Below are 22,886 nucleotides of genomic sequence, written 5' to 3'. Positions count from 1 at the left end.
TTCCGCTCATCTTCTGCCTCCAGATATTCCCAGTTAAATTTGTAGTTTTTTAGTCTGTTGAATGTTGTTATCTGTATTGGTCTTTGTACTCCACAAATAGGGGACTGGGTAAATAAAATATGGTTCAAGTCAAAAAAGCAACCCAAATGAGTCAAAAAAAAAAAAAAAAAAAAAGGGTACGAGGTATATGCTATGACAGTTTTGAAATAAGCAGGAAAGTTGGGTAAGAAAGTAACATTTGGGCTAGGTGCAGTGGCTCACATTTGTAATCTCAGCATTTTGGGAGGCCAAGATGGGAGGATCACTTGAGCTCAGGAGTTTGAGACCAGCCTGGGCAACATAGCAAGACCTTGTCTCTACTAAAATTTGAAAGAAAAAAAAAAATTAGCCAGGCGTGGTGGTACACCCCTGTAGTCTCAGCTGCCAGAGGAGTTGGGGAGGGGAGGCTGAAGCGAGTGGATCGTTTGAGCCCAGGAGTTTGAGACTAGGCTGGACAACATAGTGAAACTCTTATCTCTATAAACAATACAAAAATTAGTTGGGTATGGTGGTGCAAACCTGTGGTCCCGAGCTACTGGGAGGCTGAGGTGGGAGGATTGCTTGAGTCTGGGAGGTCGAGGATACAGTGAGTCCTGATCGTGCCACTGCACTCCAGTCTGGGCGACAGAGCCAGACTTTGTCTCAAAAAAAAGAAAAGAAAAAACATTTGTATTTGCTTTTGTCTACATACATAAGTACTATAAGGTCATACAAGAAATTATTATATTTTATTGATTGTGAGAAACAAGGTTTTAAAACCATAGCATCTCTAAAATCAGTATCTTAAAACTGATGACATCTTAATATTCTAGAATTCAGTTATTGTATTTTTTTTTTTTTTTTTTTTTTTTTTTGAGATGGAGTCTTGCTCTGCCGCCCAGGCTGGAGTGCAGTGGCCGGCTCTCAGCTCACTGCAAGCTCCGCCTCCCGGGTTCACGCCATTCTCCTGTCTCAGCCTCCCGAGTAGCTGGGACTACAGGCGCCCGCCTCGTCGCCCAGCTAGTTTTTTGTATTTTTTAGTAGAGACGGGGTTTCACCGTATTAGCCAGGATGGTCTCGATCTCCTGACCTCATGATCCGCCCGTCTCGGCCTCCCAAAGTGCTGGGATTACAGGCTTGAGCCACCGCGCCCGGCCCAGTTATTGTATTTTTAAGTGTACACAAAATAATGGTTCATTTTATAACTGTCGCCATCTTAGAGTCAGTGGAATGCTGAGATATAGTGATATTGTGTGGAAGATAATAGTGGATGAACCCATCCAGTATGTTGAGGAGCTTTCTCCATATATCATTTGAAACATGTGAATGTATTATTAAATCAAAACAAAAAAACTTTGAAGGAAAATTAAGATATTGAAAAATATAAAACAGATTTAAAAAGGAAATCCAATAGCTGTCAATATAAGTAAGTTTAATTTTTTTAAATCATGTAGTACTACAAGGCTTATAATGTTTGTGTAGGTTTTTCTAGGTATCACTAGTTCATCTTCAAACTTTCCACCAAACCTATAGAACTGCTGTAAATGAGTTAAACCTGTCAGATCTCTGTCATTTGTGCTTTTTCTTGATCATATCCCTCCTTGAAGCCCTGCTTCTGCCTGCCCCAGTCTGTATTGGTACCTGTCTGGTCTCAGTGCCCAGCTATTGTTCCTGGTGCCTCTTTTCTCCACCAGGCTCTGAATTCCCTACACCTTGTCACCCGGAGCCTGTATGCTTCCCTTTTCTTGATTTACCCCCTTGATTTGTAAGAGCACCTCTTCAGTAGTAGTGACAGAATGCCCAAGATGTCAATTTTTGATAGTTGGCATATCAGAAAACATCTTTATTCTATCCACACTCTTCAGTCTGTTTTCTCTGTATTGTTCAGATTAGGCTAATTATACTGATCTGTCTTCAGCCTCATTGATTCTAAGGCAGATGCGATGGCTCTTACCTGTATAGTCCCAGCTACTCAGGAGGCTGAGAAGGGAGGATCATTTGAGGCCAAGAGTTGGAGGCTGTGGTGCTCAATGATCATGCCTGTGAAGAGCTACTGCACTCCAACCCTGCCAACACAGCAAGACCATCTTATTTCAGTTACTGTATTTTTTATTTCTTTAATTTCTATTTGGTTCCAAAATTTTTATAACTTTGATTTTTTTACTAAGATTTTTCTATTTTTTTATTCATTTCAAGTGAATTTATAATTGCATATTAACACATATTTATAATACCTGCTTTAAAGTCCTTGTCAGATAATTCCTTTATCATTCATCTCTTGTCTTATTCAAGTTGTGATTTTCCTCTTTCTTGATGAGTGATTTTCTGTTTGGAACTGGACATTGTAAGTATTAAATTATAAGACTGGATTTATGTATAGGTTATACTTTAGCAGGCCTCCTCTCAAACTACCCCAGCAGGGAAGAGGGGGCATTGCCTTGTTACTGCCGGGTGATCAGTGAAGGCCAGGTTCCCAGTTGGCCTCTGACGATACTGCATGAGTAGTGGGATGGGGAGGAGATTGAGGCCCCTCATTACAACTTGGCCAGGGAAGTCTAGACTCTTCGCAGCCTTTGCCAAGGCCGCAGTTGTTTCTGTGACGTTTCACTGGAGTAGAGCAATTATTGTCTACAGGATTTACGTCATGTCAAGCCACCCCTTTTTGTTGGTTCTTGGGCTAGACAGAGTAGGCTTTTCTTGGGACTTTTTTTGTCTCTGCTCTTTGGCATTTCCATGTTATCAGCTTCTCCAGCACCCTGTCCAGGACACACAAGGCAAAAAACAAACCCAGGGAACTGACTGCCGTGCCGTTCCTGGGTCCTGAGGTCCCTAGACAATGTGTCTTTTTTCTCCTCACTCTTCAGCAGCTCGTTGTGCTTGGTTTATGTCTAACACTCCCGAGTTTTAGCTCTACTTTGTGGGAGGAATAGGAAAAAGTATGTCTACTCCATTCCTGAAACACAACTCCTCACTCTTAAATGATAGAATGGCAGGCAGAATTTTAGACGAGAAATCATTGCTCTTTAAAAATATTAGCCAGCTGTGGTGGCCCACCCCCGAGCTTCAGGAGACCAAGGCAGCCAGATTGCTTGAGTCCAGGAGTACGAGACCAGCCGGTCAATATGGCAAAACTCCGCCTCTATAAAAAATGCAAAACCTGGTCAAGCATTGTGGCACATACCTTTAGTCCCAGCTACTGAGGCTGAGGCAGGAGGATCACCTGAGTCTGGGAGTTTAAGGCTGCAGTGAGCCATGATCATGCCACTGCACTCCAGCCTAGGCAACACAGTGAGAGGGAGTCTCTCTCTCTCTCTCTCTCTCTCTCTCTCTCTCTCTCTCTCTCTCTCTCTCTCTCTCATCTGTCTCACTCTCATATATATGAGAGAGAGTGTGTGGCATACATGTAAAGGTATTACTCTGTTGTCTTCTACATTTTTTTACTTTTGAAAACCCAGATATGATTTTTGAGTGCTGATCTTTATATCTTACATATTCGTTTCTTTCTGAACACTTTAATGATCTTTGTTCTCAATGTTCAAAAACTTGACAGTAGAATTTGGGTTGGTTGTTTTTTGAGTCAGAGTCTCGCCCCGTTGCCCAGGCTGGAGTGCAGTGGCGCGATCTCAGCTCGCTACAACCTCTGCCTCCCGGGCTCAAGCGATTCTCCTGCTTCAGCCTCCTGAGTAGCTGGGATTACAGGCGCTCACCACTGCGCCCCACTAATTTTTTGTATCTTTAACAGAGACAGGGTTTCACCATGTTGGACAGGCTGGTCTTGAACTCCTGACCTCGTGATCCGCCTGCCTCGGCCTCCCAAAGTGCTGGGATTACAGGTGTGAGCCACTGTGCCCTGCCTTTTTTTTATACTTTAAGTTCTGGGATACATGTGCAGAATGTACAGGTTTGTTACATAGATATACATGTGCCATGGTGGTTTGTTACATAGATATACATGTGCCAGCTGGTTGTTTTTATGTGTGCTGGATACTCAGTGGTCTCTTCAGTCTGAAAACCTGTGTTGGTCGGTACAGGGAAATCTTAATATATTATTTCCCTCATAATTTGTTTTCTGCTACTCAATTTCCATCTCATCCCTTTTTTGGGGGAAACTCTTTATTTGTCAGGTGAACTTCTAGAATTGGTTTCTTTATCTTTTCTCTCATTTATTTACTATCTCTTTCTCGTCTCTCTTTTTCTTTCTAGATATCTTCAAATTTATCTTAAAGCCTTCTCAGTGTGAAAATCTGTAAATGGGAAAATAGAGAAAATAATAGTAATCAAACAGATGTAACTGTTTTAATATTTTGCCGTAATTTATCTTCTCTTTTTTTTTTTTTTTTTAAGAGACAGGGTCTCGCTGTGTTGTGGCTGGAGTTCATTGGTGCCGTCATAACTCATTGCAGCCTCAGCCTCACAGGTTCAAGCAATCCTCCTGCTCTTCAGCCTCCAGAGTCGCTAGGACCATAGGCACACACCATCACGCCCAGCTAATGTTTGTATTTTTGTAGTTTTGGGGTTTCCCTATGTTCACTAGGCTGGTCTTGAATTCCTGGGCTCAAGTGATCTTCCTGCTGTGGCCTCCCAAAGCACTGGGATTATAGGCGTGAGCCACCATGCCTAGGCAGTTCTTTCTTATGCCTATTCAAATATGCAGTTCAGACTCTCTAGTGTTTTTTCTTTTTTTTCCCCCTTTCAGCATTTACATTTTTATATTCCAGAACTTCTGGTCCCTCTCTTGCCCGGGCTGGAGTGCCAGTGTTACAATTATAGCTTATTGCAGCTTCGGACTCCTGGGCACTAGTAATTCTGCTGCCTCCGCCTCCTTAGTAGCTGGAACTACAGGTGCACGCCAATGCACTTGGCTAATTAAAAAAAAAAATTTTTTTTTAAGAAATGGGGTCTTACTGTATTGCCCAGGCTGGTCTCGATCTTCTGGCCTCAGGTGATTCTTCTGCCTCAGTTTCCCAAATTGCTGGGGATTTTTAGGCATGAGCCACTGTGCCCAACTCAGTATTTTCATTTCTATAGGTTAAAAATCCCAAGTATACCGTTGCTCATCTGAGAATATAGGAGTAAAAGCCAGTGTTTTTGTCTTCTCTCACTCAACACCACCACAGAAACTTCTGGGACCTTTGGTTAGTAAGACGTGGGGGAGGATTTCTCCCCGGCAACCAACCAACCAGATTTGCAAAAGACACCAGGTGGGTGCCCTCCAGTTCAATTATGACGCTTGGAGAGAGTGTCAGATCTCACAGGTTGAGGGCTCAGTCCCACAAGACTACCAAACTTTCAACGCCCAATGCAAGCCCCAGGTGGTTTTACTTGTTCTTCTGACCAGCTAGTTCCCATGCATACGTTTGATTAATTTGCTAAAACAACACACAGAACTCAGGAAAACACTTTATGTACATTAACCTATTTTCATAAAGGCTATTATAGAGGATGCAGATGACCAACCAACTGGAACAGACGCATAAGGCCTGGGAGAAGGGGTGTGAAGCTTCCATGGCCTCTCCAGGCACGCCCCTCCAGGAATTTTCACGTGCTAGCTATCCCAAAAGCTCCTGAATCCAGTCTTTTCGAGTTTTTATGGAAATTCCATTTACACAGGAATGGATGATTAGACATTGGCCATTAGTAATCAGCTCAACCTCAGTCCCTCTCAATTACAACTGTAGTTAAAGAAAAAGAAAGAAAAGAAAGAAAAAAAACAAAAATAACAACTCCAAAGTCAACATATATATTAAGGAATTCTGGGGGAAAATGTATATTAATATTATGAAAATTGGTTGTGCTATGACGATATGACTTTGAGTTCTTTAAAGTGTTATTTTCTTGTTAATTTTATTACTGCTTATAAAAACTTGGGTGGGAGCAGGACATACAGTATATTTTTAAAACGTGACTGACATTTAAAAGTGCTTTGTTAAACTTTAAAGTCAAGAAATAGAGTATTAAAGCTGGGCGTGGTGGTTCTCACCTGTAATCCCAGCACTTTGGGAGGCCGAGGCAGGCGGATCACTTGAGCTCAGGAGTTAGAGATCAGCTTGGGCAACATGGTGAAACCCCATCTCCACCAAAAAATACAAAAATTAGCCTGGCATGGTGACACACACCTGTAGTCCTAGCTACTCGGGAGGATGAGGTGGGAGAATCCCTTGAGCCCAGAAGACAGAGGTTGCAGTGAGCCAAGATCACACCACTGCACTCCAGCATGGGTAACAGAGTGAGACCCTGTCTCAAAATTTTTTAAAAATTAAAAATTAAAAAAGAAATAGAGTATCAGTTGTGCAGTGTGCTGAAAAGAAATAATCGGACAAATACCCATCCTCTGAGATGTTGTAGATGAAGGCAGTTTTTTCTTATTTGCTACATGTGCTTTTCTTTTGTGTTTTAGTGCCAAACCCAAGTCTGAAATCCACGTGTCTATGGCCACTCCCGTCACTGTGTCCATGGAGACTGTATCCAATCAAAATAATGATCAGCCTACCATTGCCGTCCCTCCAACTGCCCAGCAGCCTCCACCGACCATTCCAACTATGATTGCAGCAGCCAGTCCCCCATCACAACCAGCCGTTGCCCTTTCAACCATTCCTGGAGCAGTCCCCATCACTCCACCCATCACCACCATTGCAGCTGCACCACCTCCATCAGTCACTGTGGGTGGCAGTCTGTCCTCCGTCTTGGGCCCTCCTGTTCCTGAAATTAAAGTGAAAGAAGAAGTAGAACCAATGGATATCATGAGGCCAGTTTCTGGTAAGTCCGTCCATAGAATACTCTCCATTGGCAGTTGCCTCTTCCCCTTCCCTAATTCTCCTCCAGCATCCAGATTCTTCTGTGACCCTCAGCCGAGACTCCCTGATACCCATTTTAGATGTTGCATGTCATTCGTTTTTGATAAATAGAAGAAAGCAATAAACTCATTGTGAAAACTAAAACTACTTTGCTTCCCTTTTGTAATTAAGTTTAATTTCTGGCCAAAATCATGAAAGAGATTAGCATTTCCCCATGGATATCCTTCAAGGTAGTTTCCTTGCATGCGTTAAGAAAATGCTACTATGTAAAAAGGGTCATAATATGGCTATAGTACTGTTTATTTCCAAGTTTCATTGCCTTGTTATGCAATCAAGTAAGATTTATGTTGCTGAAAAACCTGTATGTGATTAGTAAAATCTTAAAGCAATTCATTTCTCCCTTTACCACTTTATCTTAGCTCTAAACTTCCAGTTTGAGAAAGTCAAGTCACTTGAGAGGTTTTCTTTTTTTCTTTTCTGTTTTTAAATAATTTATTGTGTAATTTTGTTTTTCCTACAAAAGTAACATATTCAGTATATAAACTGTGTGAAGTAGAAACAAATCCAAAGAAGAAAGCAAGTAATTTGTTCTCTGGTATCCAGTATTACCTACTGTTTCAGTGAGAAGGCCTCCATTTCTTTCTCATGTTGTTTGCCTGATAGAGGTGTGATTGTGCTGTGTCTATAGTTTTTTTAATCTACTATTTATTTACTCATCTATTTATTCTGCCATGAAATCTCTTTCTGTGGATATTTTTACCCTTGGCCCTTTCTTTGAAAGATACCATGAGTGATCCAGAAGGGGAAATGAAGCACCCTCAGTTATGCTGCTCATCTGCTCTTTTTGGCTGGTTCCCTTTACCGCTGTGTGCTAGGGAACTGCCTGTAATCCTACCTCAACCTATGGGGGTCTATGCCAGGAATTGTTCTGGGCACGACGATGCAGCTTTGTGTTAGACAAATGCAGCTTTATCCTGTTAGATCTTACATTCTAGCAAGGGAGACAAAAGATAAAAAGATGACTAAATTACATATGTATGTATGTGTGTATATGTATGTTTGGGTGATAAGTGCTATGGAGAAACAAAGCAGGGACGAAATACAGGGGAAAGTTGTAGCCAGGACTGGAATTTGTATAAAGGGGTTTAGGAGAAAGCCTCACTGAGGAAGTGACCATTGAGTAGAGACATTAAAGAAATGAAGTTGCTGGCCATGAGGATATCCGGGGAAAGAGTATTCCAGGCCAGAGAGCAGTAAGTACAAAAATCTTGAGATAGGAGCATGCATGATGTGCTCAAAATATAGCAAAGAACCAAAGGTTGCTGGAGCTAAGTAAGAAGGGGAGTGGCAGCAGGATCAGATCATGGTTGAACAGGGCCCACAGGCTGTTGTAAAGGCTTTGGCTTTGCTGGGGTTGGCAGGGAGCTGTTGGAGCAGAGCAGGGAGTGTGAGCAGAGCAGTGCCAAGCGCTCACTTAGGACTGAAGATAAACACTCTGGCTGCTGGGGAAAGAACAGACTCTGGGAGCAGGGATGGAATCAGGGAGACCTGTCAAGCAGCTGTTGCATTAATTGCAAGGAACAATGAAGGCTCAGCCAGGGCAGTAGTGGTGGAAGTAGCGTGAGGTGGTAGGATTCTGTTTATGTTTTTAAGGTAGAGCTAAGTGTGTTTCATGATTGGATGTTGAGTGTGAGAGAACAGTATCGGGGACAGCTTCCAAGATTTTGGCCTTAGTAATCGGAGGCCATAGAGTTGCCATTGGCTGAATCAGGAAAGCCTGCAGGAGGACCATGTTTTGTAGGGAAAGATGAGGAGTTTAGTTTTTGATAGGGTAAGTTTCAGATGTCTGTTAGACATTTTAAATGTAGACATCAAATAAATAGTTGAATGTATGAGGCTGGCTTTTGGAATAGAAAATGAAGTTGCAGATATAAATTTGAGAGCTGTCATTATATATGTAAACTGTATTTGAAGTCATGAGCCTGGATGAGTGGTTCAGATCACCTAGGGAATGAATGTATCTTGATAAAGACAGAAGCAGTCCATGATGTAGTCTTAGGATAGTGCACTACGATGAGATGGGAGAGGAAGTAAAGTCCAGCAAAGGAGGCTGAATGGTGGGAACACAGGGTAAGGATATCACTTACAGTGTGTGGTGTCCTGAAAGTTGCAAGAACAAAAATATTTCAGGGAGGAGAGAATGATCAGGTGGATCACATGCTCGTGAGAGATCAGAAAGATGAGGTCTGAGCAGTGACCTTTGGATTTGGCAAACAGAGGTCACAGAGGTCTTGAGAAAAGCAGTTTCTATGTAATGACGAGGTAAAAGCATGATTGGGAGCAAGTTCAGGAGAAAGCCAGGAGAGATAGAGACATTATATATAAACAGCACGTTTGAGGCATTTGTTCTAAAGGAAGAGAAAAAAGGTATTGTAAGTGACATGATGTCAAGAAGAATTTTTTTTTTTTTTTAGATAGAGTTGTGCTCTTTCACCCAGGCTAGAGTGCAGGGGCATGATCTCGGCTCACTGCAACCTCCATCTTCTGGTTTCAAGCAATTCTCCTGCTTCAACCTCCTGAGTAGCGGGGATTACAGGCACCTGCCACCACACTGGGCTAATAATTGTATTTTTAGTAGAGATGGGGTTTCACCATGTTGGCCAGGCTGGTCTTGAACTCCTGACCTTGTGATCTGCCTGCCTTGGCCTCCCAAAGTGCTAGGATTAGGTGAGCCACCACGCCTGGCCAAGAAGAAGATTTTTTTAAGATGGGACAAATAAGAGTTTTGTATGTTAATGAGAATGATCCAGTAGACTGAGAAGAAATGGGGATGCAGGAGAAAGTTGTGAATTCGTGGAGCATTGTTTGAGGAGGTGAGAGTGGGTGGGATTTGTGTGTACCTGAAGAGGTTGGCCTTTGCTGAAAGCATGGCGAGAAGGAGAGTATAGGGACACAGTGGAGAGAGGGAAATGAGGTGGTAGGACTTGATGGACATGTTCTTGTGATTGCATCTATCTTTTTCAGTAAAATAGAAAGCAAGGCCATCCACTGAGAGTACAAATGGTGGCAGAGGCATCGAGCGTTTGAGGGAGAAGAAGGTGTGAAGCAGGCATCGCAAGAGAGACTGGACTTAGCAGAGAGGGTTGTCCGAGTGAGGCCAGTCAGCATGGTAGTGCGTCTCCCTCTGGCGACATTCAGTTGCATAGGTGCAGACTGGTTGGAGAATAGGATTTAACCTCTTGTCCTTTTGCTAAGTGAGCACAGTAAAGCAAGAAAAGGAGGGGACAATGAAGGAAGAAAAGGAATACAGTGATTATAGGGTTCAGACCTGGCGATGGGGGAGAATAGACATGAGAGGGGTGGGTGACTGCAGGAACATGGTTGGGTGAACAGGTGATAGTTCTTTGTAGGCCTAAGGAGTGCTGGAGGCTGAGTACTGAGGGGAAGAACCTAGAAAGAGAGTTGGATTTACCTGGGGAGTTGGATGCTAGAAATTGAGATTGGGTGTGAGGCAGTTTCTATTTCACGGTGACAGGAAAGTTTAGGGTGTGACTGTTGGGAGTGGGCAGCAGAGTGGGTAGAGGATAATAGGGCAAGTAGGTGGTAGAGTGAAAATAAGAGTTAAGGTGAGCCCCGTAACATGATTTTTAAGTCCTAGATGTGTGATTCATACAAGCTCAAGCAAATGTTTACGTCCTCGCAACACATTTTTTTATCTGGAGGCAGCACACTGTGGTCGGTGAGAGTGCGAGCTCTGAAGCCAGACTGCCTCTGTTGATCCCAGCCTGCCCACTTCATACTTGTGTGACTTGTGCCATGTTTTCTCATCTGTGAATTGGAGGATAATAATAATGGCTACTTATTAGGATGATTTTTACGATAATGAGTTAATAGGTTACCTGCTAGACATTTATGTTAAAAAAGTGTGAAAAATAGTAGCTTAACTCTTAAGATCCTGTCATCTCCTTTGGAAGAAGTCCTGAGGCAGACAGTTCAGGGATGGTGTGTGGACTTCATCAAATTATTAGAAAGCCAGGCTCCTTCTACCTTTTCGCTCCACCACCCCTAGGATTTGACCTTCATGCTCTTGATTCAGGACAGGTGGGGATGCTGCAGCCATCTCATCTGAGTTCCAGCATCACAGAAAGAACACAAGGAGTAGGTCACACCTGCTCTCTCTCTCCCTCCTGGAAATTTCCTAAAAGTGCTACAAAATGCTTCTACTTGGATCTGAGATGACCACACCTGTAATGGAGGCTAGGAAGTACATTCTTTAGCTGAATATTATTGTGCCCTTGTCAAAGGGAGGTCCCGGAACTAAGGAAGATGAAGACACGGGCTACTAGGGAGGAGTTTGCAGCTTCTGCCACAGAGTGCTTAGCACAGTGCAAGACACATAGGAAGACTCAATAAATGTTGGTGCTCTGTACTGTCTTCTTTTTTTTTTTTTTTGAGGCGGAGTCTCGCTCTGTCGCCCGGACTGGAGTGCAGTGGCCAGATCTCAGCTCACTACAAGCTCCGCCTCCTGGGTTTACGCCATTCTCCTGCCTCAGCCTCCGAGTAGCTGGGACTACAGGCGCCCACCACCTCGCCCGGCTAGTTTTTTTTGTATTTTTGGTAGAGATGGGGTTTCACCGTGTTAGCCAGGATGGTCTCGATCTCCTGACCTCGTGATCCGCCCGTCTCGGCCTCCCAAAGTGCTGGGATTACAGGCTTGAGCCACCGCGCCCGGCCTGTACTGTCTTCTTAATCATTGTCTTTGTTGGAAGGAAGGAAGTAAAACTTCGTTGTGTTTGAGTTCTTACAGATATGTGTGCTCCTTTTCCTATGACAGCAGTTCCTCCGCTGGCTACCAACACTGTGTCTCCATCTCTCTCATTGCTGGCAAACAACCTGTCCATGCCTACAAGTGACCTACCACCTGGTGCCTCCCCAAGGAAAAAGCCTCGAAAGCAACAGCACGTGATCTCAACAGAAGAAGGTGACATGATGGAGACAAACAGCACTGATGATGAGAAGTCCACTGCCAAGAGTCTTCTGGTGAAGGCTGAGAAGCGCAAGTCTCCTCCCAAGGAGTATATTGGTAATGGTCACAGGCTGACTTGTGTTATGACGCTTCCCAGTAAAGTCAGAGTCCAACCCAGAGGCTCATTACATAGTCAGCCTCACTCATGCCTTGCTTACTGGAATTGAACTTTGAAGATTGTTGACAAATGTTAATAAGTTGTTTAATGTCTTCTGTGTAATAGATGAGGAAGGTGTGAGGTATGTCCCAGTGCGTCCAAGACCCCCGATTACTTTGCTTCGTCACTATCGGAACCCCTGGAAAGCTGCTTACCACCACTTTCAGAGGTACAGTGACGTCCGGGTCAAAGGTTAGTTTCTCCAGAAACATTTGGTATTAATGCATGAAATTTGTATAAACTTAATTAAAATAGAAGAGAAAAACAACCACAGTTTTCCAGTTTCAAAAAAACCATAAGTTTTTGTTACAAAATCTTGAGGCTTCAGTGTTTAAGTATATCCTGTAGAATATAAAACTTAGAAAATTACCCTTTGCCCTAGCAAGCTGTGTGTATTTATTGGAATTGCAGTTTAATAGTTAAGTGACAGCTTTGGTCTTTGTAAAATCCACGTGTTAACAGCTCCCAAAGTACTGATGGAGGATACCGGTGGCTTCCAGAGTCATTGTGGAAGAGCTGTACTGGGTTACTGTATAACACAGTTAAGTCCACAGTAGTTCCTAAGATGCTAAAATATACATGCATTGTAAGCATTTCTGCCAAAAGATCTTTTGTTTAACATATATACGAAGCTCTTGGAGTGGTCTAGGGTAAGCCTTCAATGAATGTTTTGTTGTTCTGGTAGAACCTGAGAATAACCTTTTAATAAACCCACATATGATTGAAAGTGCTGATAGTACTTTGCAAATACCTGCAAGTATTTCTACTGATGGACTTTAAGTGCCATGAATCTCGGATATAATATATGTACAAAGAAATGTGAGCCTCTAGATAATTGGTCACATTTCCCATTCTCTTACATAAATTCCATTTGGAAACTGCTCTAAGGGTTTTCTTGAAGGCTCACGATGAGCCCGCTTGGATGGAGTACTGACTGATTAAGCAGAGGTGGAGAAGCTTAACAGTTCAGTCTCTGAATGGAAGCACAGAGGCGGCTCCATTTCCCAGCTTTTCTTCCTCACAAGTGTACTCTGAGGTTTGGAAAGCAGGTGAGATTTCCAGAGGTCAGGGAGTGTTGCCTTTTAGTGGAAGTAGGATATGAACCACTGAACAGCTCTTCATGCCACAAGAATTCCATAGAAAAAATATTTAGGAATTTGCTCGGTAGCATTTCAAGCCACGCTACAAGAATCTAAATGTTTATTGGGACTTGCTCTTCAAAAACTATCTCAAGAAAGATCACTTGACAGCTGAAAGGTTTACGATCCCTGAATCTTCTGGTTCACTCTATTCGTACTAACCTCCTTACACGGTGCCTCTTGACTATGAAACTTCAGTGCAGCTATTTTGCCTAAGCTACAAAATAACATATAAATTATATATATAAATACATGAAGATAGACTAAAACTCACAGGAGGCCAGGCGTGGTGACTCACACCTGTAATCCCAGCACTTTGGGAGGCTGAGGCGGGTGGATCACTGGAGGTCAGGAGTTCAAAATCAGCCTGGCCAACATGGTAAAACCCAGTCTCTACTAAAAATACAAAAAAAATAGCAAGGCGTGATGGCAGGCGCCTTTAATCCCAGCTACTCAGGAGGCTGTGAGGCAGGAGAATCTCTTGAACCCGGAAGGCAGAGGTTGCAGTGAGCCAAGATCGCACCACTGCCCCACACTCCATCCTGGGCAACAGAGCAAGACTCTGTCTCAAAGAAAAAACACCTCACAGGAAAGAAAAGAAGTACAGAAAACACATAGTAATGTGGCAGACCTAAGCCTTACATACTAGTTATTGTCATAAATGTAAATAGTCTAAACATACCAATTAAACACAGATTGGCAGAATCAATGAAAAAACACAATCCAACTATGTGCTGTGTACAAGAAACTCACTTTGAATACAGTGGCATAGGTAGATTGACAGTAAAAGGCTAGAAGAACACATGCAAGCCAGACGTGGTGACTGACACCTGTAATCCCAGCACTTTGGGAGGCCAAGGTGGTGGGTGGATCACCTGAGGTCAGGAGTTCGAGACCAGCCTGGCCAACATGGTGAAACCTCACCCCTACTGAAAATATAAAAATTAGCCAGGCATGGTTGTGCACACTTGTAATTTCAGCTATTCAGGAGGCTGAGGCAGGAGAATCGCACGAATCCCTGGAAAGTGGAGGTTTGCAGTGAGCCGAGATCATGCCACTGCTCTCCAGCCTAGGCGACAGAGTGAGACTCCGTCTCAAAAAAAAAAAAAAAAAAAAACCACGCATGCACACAATACGAAATTAATTCACACAATATGAAATTAATTTACAAAAAAGCAGGAGTGGCCATATTAATGTCACATAAAGTAAACTTCTGAGGAAAGAAAATTGCTAGAGACACAGAGGAACATTACATACTGATAAGAGAATCGGCTCACCAGGTAATGATCCCCTTCTCAGCAGTGTCTTTTAAAATGTAGGCAAAGACATTCCAAATTTATTTTATGAAGCCAATATTTTCATGCTATCAAAACCAGAGTGTACAAATATAGAAAATGACAGATCGATATTCCTCATCAATATAGATGTAAAAATGCATTAATAAAATATTAGCAAATCAAATCCAGCAGTATATACCTTGACCAAGTAGAATTTATTTTTGCTGTACAAAGCTGGTTCAACGTTTGAAAGCCAAAGTAATTCACCCTATTAACTGGCCTTATTAATTTCCTAGGGTTGCCATAACAAAGTACTGTGAACTGGGTGGCATAAAACAGTACTAATTATTCTCTCATGGTTCTGGGGGCTAGAAGTCCAGAATAAAGGTCTGATAGGATCGTGCTGGCTGTGAAAGCAGTAGAGGAGAATCCTTCCTTGCCTCTTTGGTTTCTTGTGATTGCCGGCAATCTTTGGTGTTCCTGGCTTGCACCTGCACCACTCCAGTCTCTGCCTCCGTCTTCAAATGGCATTCTTCTCTTTGTCTCTCTGCCTCTCCCATCCTCCTTTCTCTCTCTCCTTCTGTCCCCTTCCTTTTCTCTCTCTCTCACTTCTCTCTCTCCCTCCCTCCTTGTACAGACACCAGGCACTGGATTTACAGCTCACCTTAATCCAGTATGACTTCTTAACCAAATTACCTTTTCTTTTTTTTTTCTTGCAGCGGAGTCTCGCTCTGTCCCCCAGGCTGGAGTACAATGGTGCAGTCTTAACGCACTGCAACCTCTGCCTCCTGGGTTCAAGCAATTCTTCTGCCTCAGCCTTCTGAGTAGCTGGGATTACAGGCGCCCACCACCACACCCAGCTAATTTTTTGTATTTTTAGTAGAGACAGGGTTTCACCATGTTGGCCAGGCTAGTTTCGAATTCCTGACCTCAAGTGATCCACCTGCCTCAGCCTCCCAAAGTGCTGGGATTACAAGTGTGAGCCACTGCGCTCGGCCTACATTACATTCTAGTGTAGTTATAGTCACAGGTACCAAGGAACTTCAACATATCTTTCGGGAAGAAAGCCAACCCACAACGAAAGCTAAAGAAGAAAAATCACATGATTGTTATCAATCAGTATAGAAAATTTGACAAAATTAAACACCTTTTCATGATAAACAGTGTTCAAAAACAGAAAAGGAAGAGTTCTTTCTTGATTTGATAAAGTTGTTCTGCCCTTGGAAAGGCTCCCCCAGCTGTCTTATGCTTTGTTCTTTCCTTCAAACCAGCCTGCACATAGTCTAGGCTACATCTTCATTAGTTCCACACATCTCCCCCAGTTCCCTTCACCACAGCCTCCACTGTTCTCAGGAGCACCTTTAGGTTTGAACTTCTTCACACTCTTGCAAATGGACTCACTTCCTTCAGGAAGAAATTAGAAGGTATCCGTTTTACAGCCCACTTCTTCCGGCAAAATGTTTGAGCCAGGGCCTTGGAGATGGAGGAGGCCCTGGCTTGACATGTGGCAAGCTTCTCTCTGAGTGACAGCCCTGCTTTAGGAGGTAGCACTTAGTGGAGGAGAAGGAGGGGAGTGAGCAGCCTGGGGTCCTCTTGGCTTACCTCTCCTAGATGAAACCATTACCTCAAATAAAGTTCTTGGCCGGGCGCGGTGGCTCAAGCCTGGAATCCCAGCACTTTGGGAGGCCGAGGCGGGCGGATCACAAGGTCAGGAGATCGAGACCATCCTGGCTAACACGGTGAAACCCCGTCTCTACTAAAAAATACAAAAAAACTAGCCGGGCGAGGTGGCGGGTGCCTGTAGTCCCAGCTACTCGGGAGGCTGAGGCAGGAGAATGGCGTGAACCCAGGAGGCGGAGCTTGCAGTGAGCTGAGATCTGGCCAGTGCACTCCAGCTTGGGTGACAGAGCGAGACTCCGTCTCAAAAAAAAAAAAAAATAATAATAATAATAATAAAGTTCTTATGGCCGGGTACAGCAGTTCATGCCTGTAATCCCAAAACTTTGGGAGGCCAAGGCAAGCAAATTGCTTGAGCCCAGGAGTTCAAGACCAACCTGGTCAACATAGCAAGACCCCATCCCTACAAAAAATACAAAAGTAAGCCCAGCATGGTGGCATACACCTGTAGTCCCAGCTACTTGGGAGGCTGAAATGGGAGAATCGTTTGAGCCTAGGAGGCGAAGGTTGCGGTGAGCCGAGATTGTACCACTGCACTCCAGCCAGACACTGTCTCAGAAACTTAATAAAATTCTTATTAAAATAATGGCATTTACACTGCTTGAACACAAATAATTTACCTTTTTAAACACTGAAATACACATATTTTTGTTTTTTATGGTTCCAGAGGAGAAGAAAGCTATGCTGCAGGAAATAGCTAATCAGAAAGGAGTATCCTGTCGTGCTCAAGGCTGGAAAGTTCACCTCTGTGCCGCCCAGTTACTACAGCTGGTAGGTGGAGTTCTAGCAGTTGTTCATCATTTTGAAGAAAGGAGAAGACACTGGAGATAGCTGAGTTCATAGAACTTTTTAAAAGTAACTCTGAAGCATTCCCAGCTAACATGGGTTATGGTAGCATTTTTATGTGTGCTATGTAATATCACTGTGTCAGTTACATGTGATTAAAACTGAAATATATTTGAGTTCTGGTACCCAGATCCAAAATATAGGGAACAACTGTGGTGTTAAGACCTAAATTTAAGATTCAGTGTTGAAATGTCATGTTGTGACATCTGAAATGGGGGGGTCTCAAATGGCCTCACCGAGAGTCCCTCCTCCCAACTCTGCTCCCTCAGATGAAGTCTCCTGGTCAAACAGCCCTTCATACCACAGGGACCAGGCACACAACCCCTGCTCATTGCTGAGTAGTAGGCTCCAGTTCCCTGCCAGCTTCCGATATTCCAATGTTATTCAGATAAGCCAGTCAACACATTGTCATTCAGAGACCGGGTCATACCTCTCCCTGTCTCCTGTGCTTTTTGTTTTTGTTTTTGTTTTGTTTTGTTTTGTTTTTTGTTTTGTTTTGTTTTGTTTTGTTTGAGACGGAATCTTGCTCTGTTGCCCAGGTTGGAGTGCAGTGGCACGATCATGGCTTACTACAGCCATGATCAGCCTGCTGGGCTTAAGTAATCCTCTCACCTCAGCCCCCACAAACAGCTGAGACTATGTGTGAGTCACTGCACCCGGCTGATTTTTAAACATTTTTTGTAGAGGCCAGATGTGGTGGCTCAAACCTGTAATCCCAGCACTTTGGGAGGCCGAGGTGGGCAGATCACGAGGTCGGGAGTTGGAGACCATGGCCAACGTGGTGAAACCCCCGTCTCTACTAAAAGTACAAAAATAAGCTTAGGCATGGTGGCAGGCGCCAGCTACTCGGGAGACTGAGGCAAGAGGATTGCTTGAAACCAGAAGGCGGAGGTTGCAGTGAGCTGAGATTGTGCCACAGCACTCAAGCCTGGGCAAAAGAGTGAAACTCCATCTTGGGGGGAAAAAAAATTTGTAGAGAAGGGGTCTCACTGTGTTGCCCCATCTGTCCTGTGTCTTAATTTTTAACAAACAAGTTTAAAAAGTTAAATTTTTTTTTAATCCAAAATAAGGGGCCAGGGTCAGTGGCTCAGGCCTGTGATCCCAGCACTTTGGGAAGCTGGGGCAAGAGGATTGCTTGGGCTCAGGAGTTTGAGGCCCGCCGGGCAACATAGTGGGACCCTGTCTCTACAAAAAAAAAAGTGTTTTAATTTGCTGGGTGTAGTGGTGCACACCTCTAGTCCCAGCTACCTGGGAGGCTGAGGTAGGCTGAGGTAGGAGGATCTCTTGAGCCTGGAAGACCAAGGCTGCCCTTAGCCATGATCGCGCCACTGCACTCCATCCTGGATAACAGAGTAAGACACTGTCTCAAAAAAAAGGAAGAAAACAACATTTATAGAATAAAGATATAAAGAAAATAATTTTTTGTAACCACCCAACAGTGTCCACATTTGTCCCACAACATGTATTTTAAGCTAAGTTTTGTTGCAAAAGAATCAAAAAGTTTAAAACAGTTTAGAAGTTTATAAAGTAAAAAGAGTATGCTGGCCGGGCGCGGTGGCTCAAGCCTGTAATCCCAACACTTTGGGAGGCCGAGACGGGCGGATCACGAGGTCAGGAGATCGAGACCATCCTGGCTAACACGGTGAAACCCCGTCTCTACTAAAAAATACAAAAAACTAGCCGGGCGACGAGGCGGGCGCCTGTAGTCCCAGCTACTCGGGAGGCTGAGACAGGAGAATGGCGTGAACCCGGGAGGCGGAGCTTGCAGTGAGCTGAGATCCGGCCACTGCACTCCAGCCTGGGCGGCAGAGCAAGACTCCGTCTCAAAAAAAAAAAAAAAAAAAAGTATGCTAAGGTTAATTGGTTATTGAAGAAAGAAGAGTATTTTTTAACAGATGTAGTGTAGCCTCAGGGCACAGTGCTTATAAAGCCACAGTAGCGTACGGTGATGTCTTAGAGCTTCACACTCACTCACTGCTCAGCCCTGACTCACCCAGAGCAACTTCACGGTCCTGGTAGACCGCATTCATGTGAGTGCTCTTTACCATTTTTAATCTGTCATGCCATATTTTTACCATACCTTTTCTATGTATAGATATGTGTAGACACACAAACAGTTAACACTGTGTTTCCGTTTCCTGCACTGTTCCTTGCAGTGACATGGTGTACATGTTTGTAGTCTAGGAGCAGTAGGCTCTATCATGTAGTCTAAGTATGTGGTAGTCCATAATGTCTAGGTTTGTGTAAGTACATTCTGTGATGTTCACACAACAGCAGAGTTGCCTAAAGACATTTCTCAGAACATATCCCTGTCATAAAGCAGAGCATGACTGTATTTATGATTCATAAACTGCTGTTAATCTTATCTGTCCAGTGTTGGATCTTACATGTTTGGCCATTTCTATAACGCTAGGGCAAGAATCCCTCCTTCACCAGCTGGGTGAAGAGGAGGCAACAACCTCATAAAGTTTTTCCTTCTTTTCAGTAGCAGTGACCTGAAGAACATTGTCTGTTGTCAGTATCTAAAAAATGTAGTGCCTTGGCTGCTTCTGACTTAGCAGAAATCACTTCTATGAAACTTGGAGACTTGTGTTTCAGAAGAATTGTGGATTCAAGGCAGTATTCAAAAGTTATCCTTGAAGATAGGTTCTGAACTATGGCAAATTATAATATCAGTCTTTGTTGATCTGTTTCCTTTACTGCCTTTATTTTATTTTATTGTATTTATTTGTTTTTTAGATGGAATTTCACTCTTGTTGCCCAGGCTGGAGTGCAATGGTGCGATCTCAGCTCACTGCAACCTCTGCCTCCCGGGTTCAAGCGATTCTTCTGCCTCAGCCTCCCGAGTAACTGGGATTACAGGCATGCACCACCACGCCCGGCTAATTTTGTATTTTTAATAGAGATGGGGTTTCACCACATTGGTCAGGCTGGTCTCGAACTCCGGACCTCAGGTGATCCACCCGCCTCAACCTCCCAAAGTGCTGGGATTATAGGCGTGAGCCACTGCGCCCAGCCGCTTTACTGTTTTTAAACCTTAGTATCTTAGTCCTTAGGAGAAAGGACATTGTCACCCAAACAACTCTTAGACAGTTTACAAAGGTGATTCAAGGTGGGTTCATTTGCCTGGGGTTGACATAGAAAAATATTTCCGAGGTCATGATATTCTCCCTTTTGTGTGCTGCAGACGAATCTAGAACATGATGTCTACGAAAGACTTACCACCCTGCAGGAAGGGATTATCCCAAAGAAAAAAGCAGCAACTGATGATGATCTCCACCGAATAAATGAGCTGATACAGGTTTGCGCGCGCCCCTTCCCTTCTGATCATCCACTTTATGGAGCTGCTTTCTGTAAAGCCCTACTTCTCCTGTTTCCCCCCGTATCCCTCGTATCTTCAGTTAAAAACATGTGCTTCAGCCTGCACTACTGAGAAACAAGAAGACATTTTCTCTATGTGGAAGCCTCAACGTGGCCTCTGCCCAAAGGCAAGCAGTGTTTTAAAAGCTGTACTGTCCTCATGATCACTGATTGATGATGTAATGTCTTCTGTTTCAGGGAAATATGCAGAGGTGTAAACTTGTGATGGATCAAATCAGTGAAGCCAGAGACTCCATGCTTAAGGTTTTAGATCATAAAGACCGCGTCCTGAAGCTTCTGAACAAGAACGGGACTGTCAAAAAAGTGTCAAAATTGAAGCGAAAGGAAAAAGTCTAGACCCAGAAGAATCAGAAGATTGGAAGCAAATTGATGAAGAATGATGGTGGGGGTGGGGGGAGGGTTTTGGTTTTTTCCAAAGTGGAACTTTGAAATAAAGGAAGTGTTCCTTAGTTCATGTGTGAAAGCAGAGGGACCCGTGACATCCAGTGGCATGAAAGGATCAGAGCTGACTAGACACAGCCGCCTTCTTGCGTTTGGGGCACCCCTGTTAAACCTGCTCTGTGTCATAAGTGACTCCGGATGCGTCAGTGTCCACCAGTTGGAAGCAATGACAAGGATGGCTGGCTGGTGTTTTTCAGCCTTCCAGTTTATAGACTGTATTTATCTAGTGGATTCCTGCAGGCCCCATACTGAGCCTGGACTGAAAGTATCCACTCGGACCATCTGTTATCTCTCTACACTGAAAATAAAACCTCTTCCACCCACCCCATTCGGTTCTTCTGCCTGACCTTCAAATGCCCACGTTGGCCTTTTACAGCAGTGCCACGGCACCAAGCGAGCTGCCAGATCTCACACTCTAAAGGGTTTGAACTATTAGTTCTTGTCATTTTTTTAAAAGAACCATTCCCAAGTGAAATTGTTATATCGTCTGTCTTGCGTGTGTCAGAATTGGGTTTTTGTGGAGGTTCAGAGCAGGCAACACCAGAAGTTGCTCTCAGATCCTTGTTCTGAAGTACATTCTCTTGGTTCTCTGTACTTCTGTAGCTGGTGTGATGCTGTTAATTGTATGTACCACACATCTCCAGACGTTAATAAAGGACTCAAAGAGGTTTTTGTACATGCGCAGTTTGCATCTTTCTGTAAAGTGAATCAGTGCCACACTGACCTTCACTGAAATGTTTCCCCTGCTTCGGTTTTTCACACGTTGTTGGGAGCCTCCTTTGTTGTTGAAGTTATGCTGTTCGCATAGAGTTCCACTTATCAGGGTAGTTTGAATATGCTACAGTGGTGAAATCTGTTGGATCTTGGCTCCCTTAAATATGAGCCTGTATTGTGGCCCAGTGCGGATATCAATTGGTCCAATTATAGGACTGTTAAGGCTGCAGTACTGGGGGCGGAGCTTTCGGGTGGGTGGATCCTCTCCACAGGTTCCTCTTCCTCTGAACTAACCTGAGTGGAAAGGTAGCTCAGATCGGCTTCCTGCGGGCACAAGACCAACCACCTCTGTCTGGCCTCCATGCGACAGAGCAGGAAAGATTTTTCTCAGAGGCTTCTGCTCTGCAGACAAGACCTGACCACCCTCCTTCCTTAGGACACCTGCTTTCAGCTACCAGGTTGGGGCTAGAGCACTTCCCTTTGCTCTGACCTGAACAGATTTGAGACGGGCAGTGTTCCATTTCTGCCCAGGCCTTTGGGACCAAGGCCCTGGCTTGCCTGAGACAGCCTTCCTCATAGTAGAATGGTAAGCTGTCATCTGTGGGATTGGGGAGGCCACCCAGGCCTGCAGAGCCTAGGCTAAAGACATCCTGGGCTCAGTGGAGGCTGCTGGACTAGAGTATTTCATGAGGATACGGAGAAAACTTGAAAAGGTTTTACTCGGCGCCGATCGAGTGTAACTCCTACAAAAGTGTTCTTTTGCTGGAGTTTCTCATCAGTGTACACGTTGCCTTAGTGGTCACATGTGGTCTTTGGCTAGAGCAGGACAGGATTCAGGTATGTGGGAGCCTGTATTGTAGGCATGTTCTCTATGACTTTTTTTTTTTTTTTTTTTTTTTTTTTGGAGACAGGATCTCACTCTGTCACCCAGGCTGGAGTGCAGTGGCTCAATCATAGTTCACTGCAACCTCCAACTCCTGGATTCAGGCGATTTTTCTGCCTCAGTCTCTCGAGTATCTGGGACTACCAGTGCTTGCCACCATACCCAGCTGATTTTTTTTTTTTTTTTCTTTGTAAGAGATGGGATCTCATATGTTGCTCAGGCTGGAGATTACTTTTTTGAAGAAAGCTTGTCAATACAAGCCTTGAAGTCAGTGCAGATTAGAAAATAGCGTTTTCAGGATTTCTTCCTTTTATGAGGACAATGAAGTCAGAAGTTAGAAGCAGAGGGGATGATTCTTGCCTACAAACAATGGTTTTGGAATATAGTTTTATTGGCCGGGCGCAGTGGCTCACACCTGTAGTCCCAGCACTTTGGGAGGCCAAGGCAGGCAGAACACTTGAGCTCAGGAGTTCGAGACCAGCCTGGCCAACGTGGTGAAACCCTGTCTCCACTAAAAAAAGTAAAAATTAGCA

At 43.9% G+C, this 22,886-nt stretch overlaps 1 protein-coding gene across 10 annotated transcripts in view; it reads left to right on the top strand.

Annotated features, from left to right (window-relative positions):
* The window catches only part of SAP130 (Sin3A associated protein 130), an 82,581-nt gene extending 61,149 nt beyond the window's left edge, over positions 1–21,432 (top strand). For all 10 annotated transcript variants that reach the window (XM_030916658.1, XM_030916663.1, XM_030916659.1 and 7 more), the window contains 6 exons: positions 6,416–6,774; positions 11,647–11,895; positions 12,062–12,187; positions 16,756–16,859; positions 20,122–20,235; positions 20,493–21,432. In XM_030916658.1, the coding sequence (XP_030772518.1) occupies positions 6,416–6,774; positions 11,647–11,895; positions 12,062–12,187; positions 16,756–16,859; positions 20,122–20,235; positions 20,493–20,651 (1,111 nt within the window). In that variant the 3' untranslated portion in view covers positions 20,652–21,432. The remainder of the gene's footprint in view (positions 1–6,415; positions 6,775–11,646; positions 11,896–12,061; positions 12,188–16,755; positions 16,860–20,121; positions 20,236–20,492) is intronic.
* The last annotated feature ends 1,454 nt before the right edge of the window (positions 21,433–22,886 follow it).

Source organism: Rhinopithecus roxellana, chromosome 14, assembly GCF_007565055.1.
Source record: "Rhinopithecus roxellana isolate Shanxi Qingling chromosome 14, ASM756505v1, whole genome shotgun sequence".
NCBI classification, from domain to species: Eukaryota; Metazoa; Chordata; class Mammalia; order Primates; family Cercopithecidae; genus Rhinopithecus; species Rhinopithecus roxellana.
Note: the sequence above shows the minus strand (reverse complement) of the source record. Positions and strands in the feature narration are given on the sequence as shown.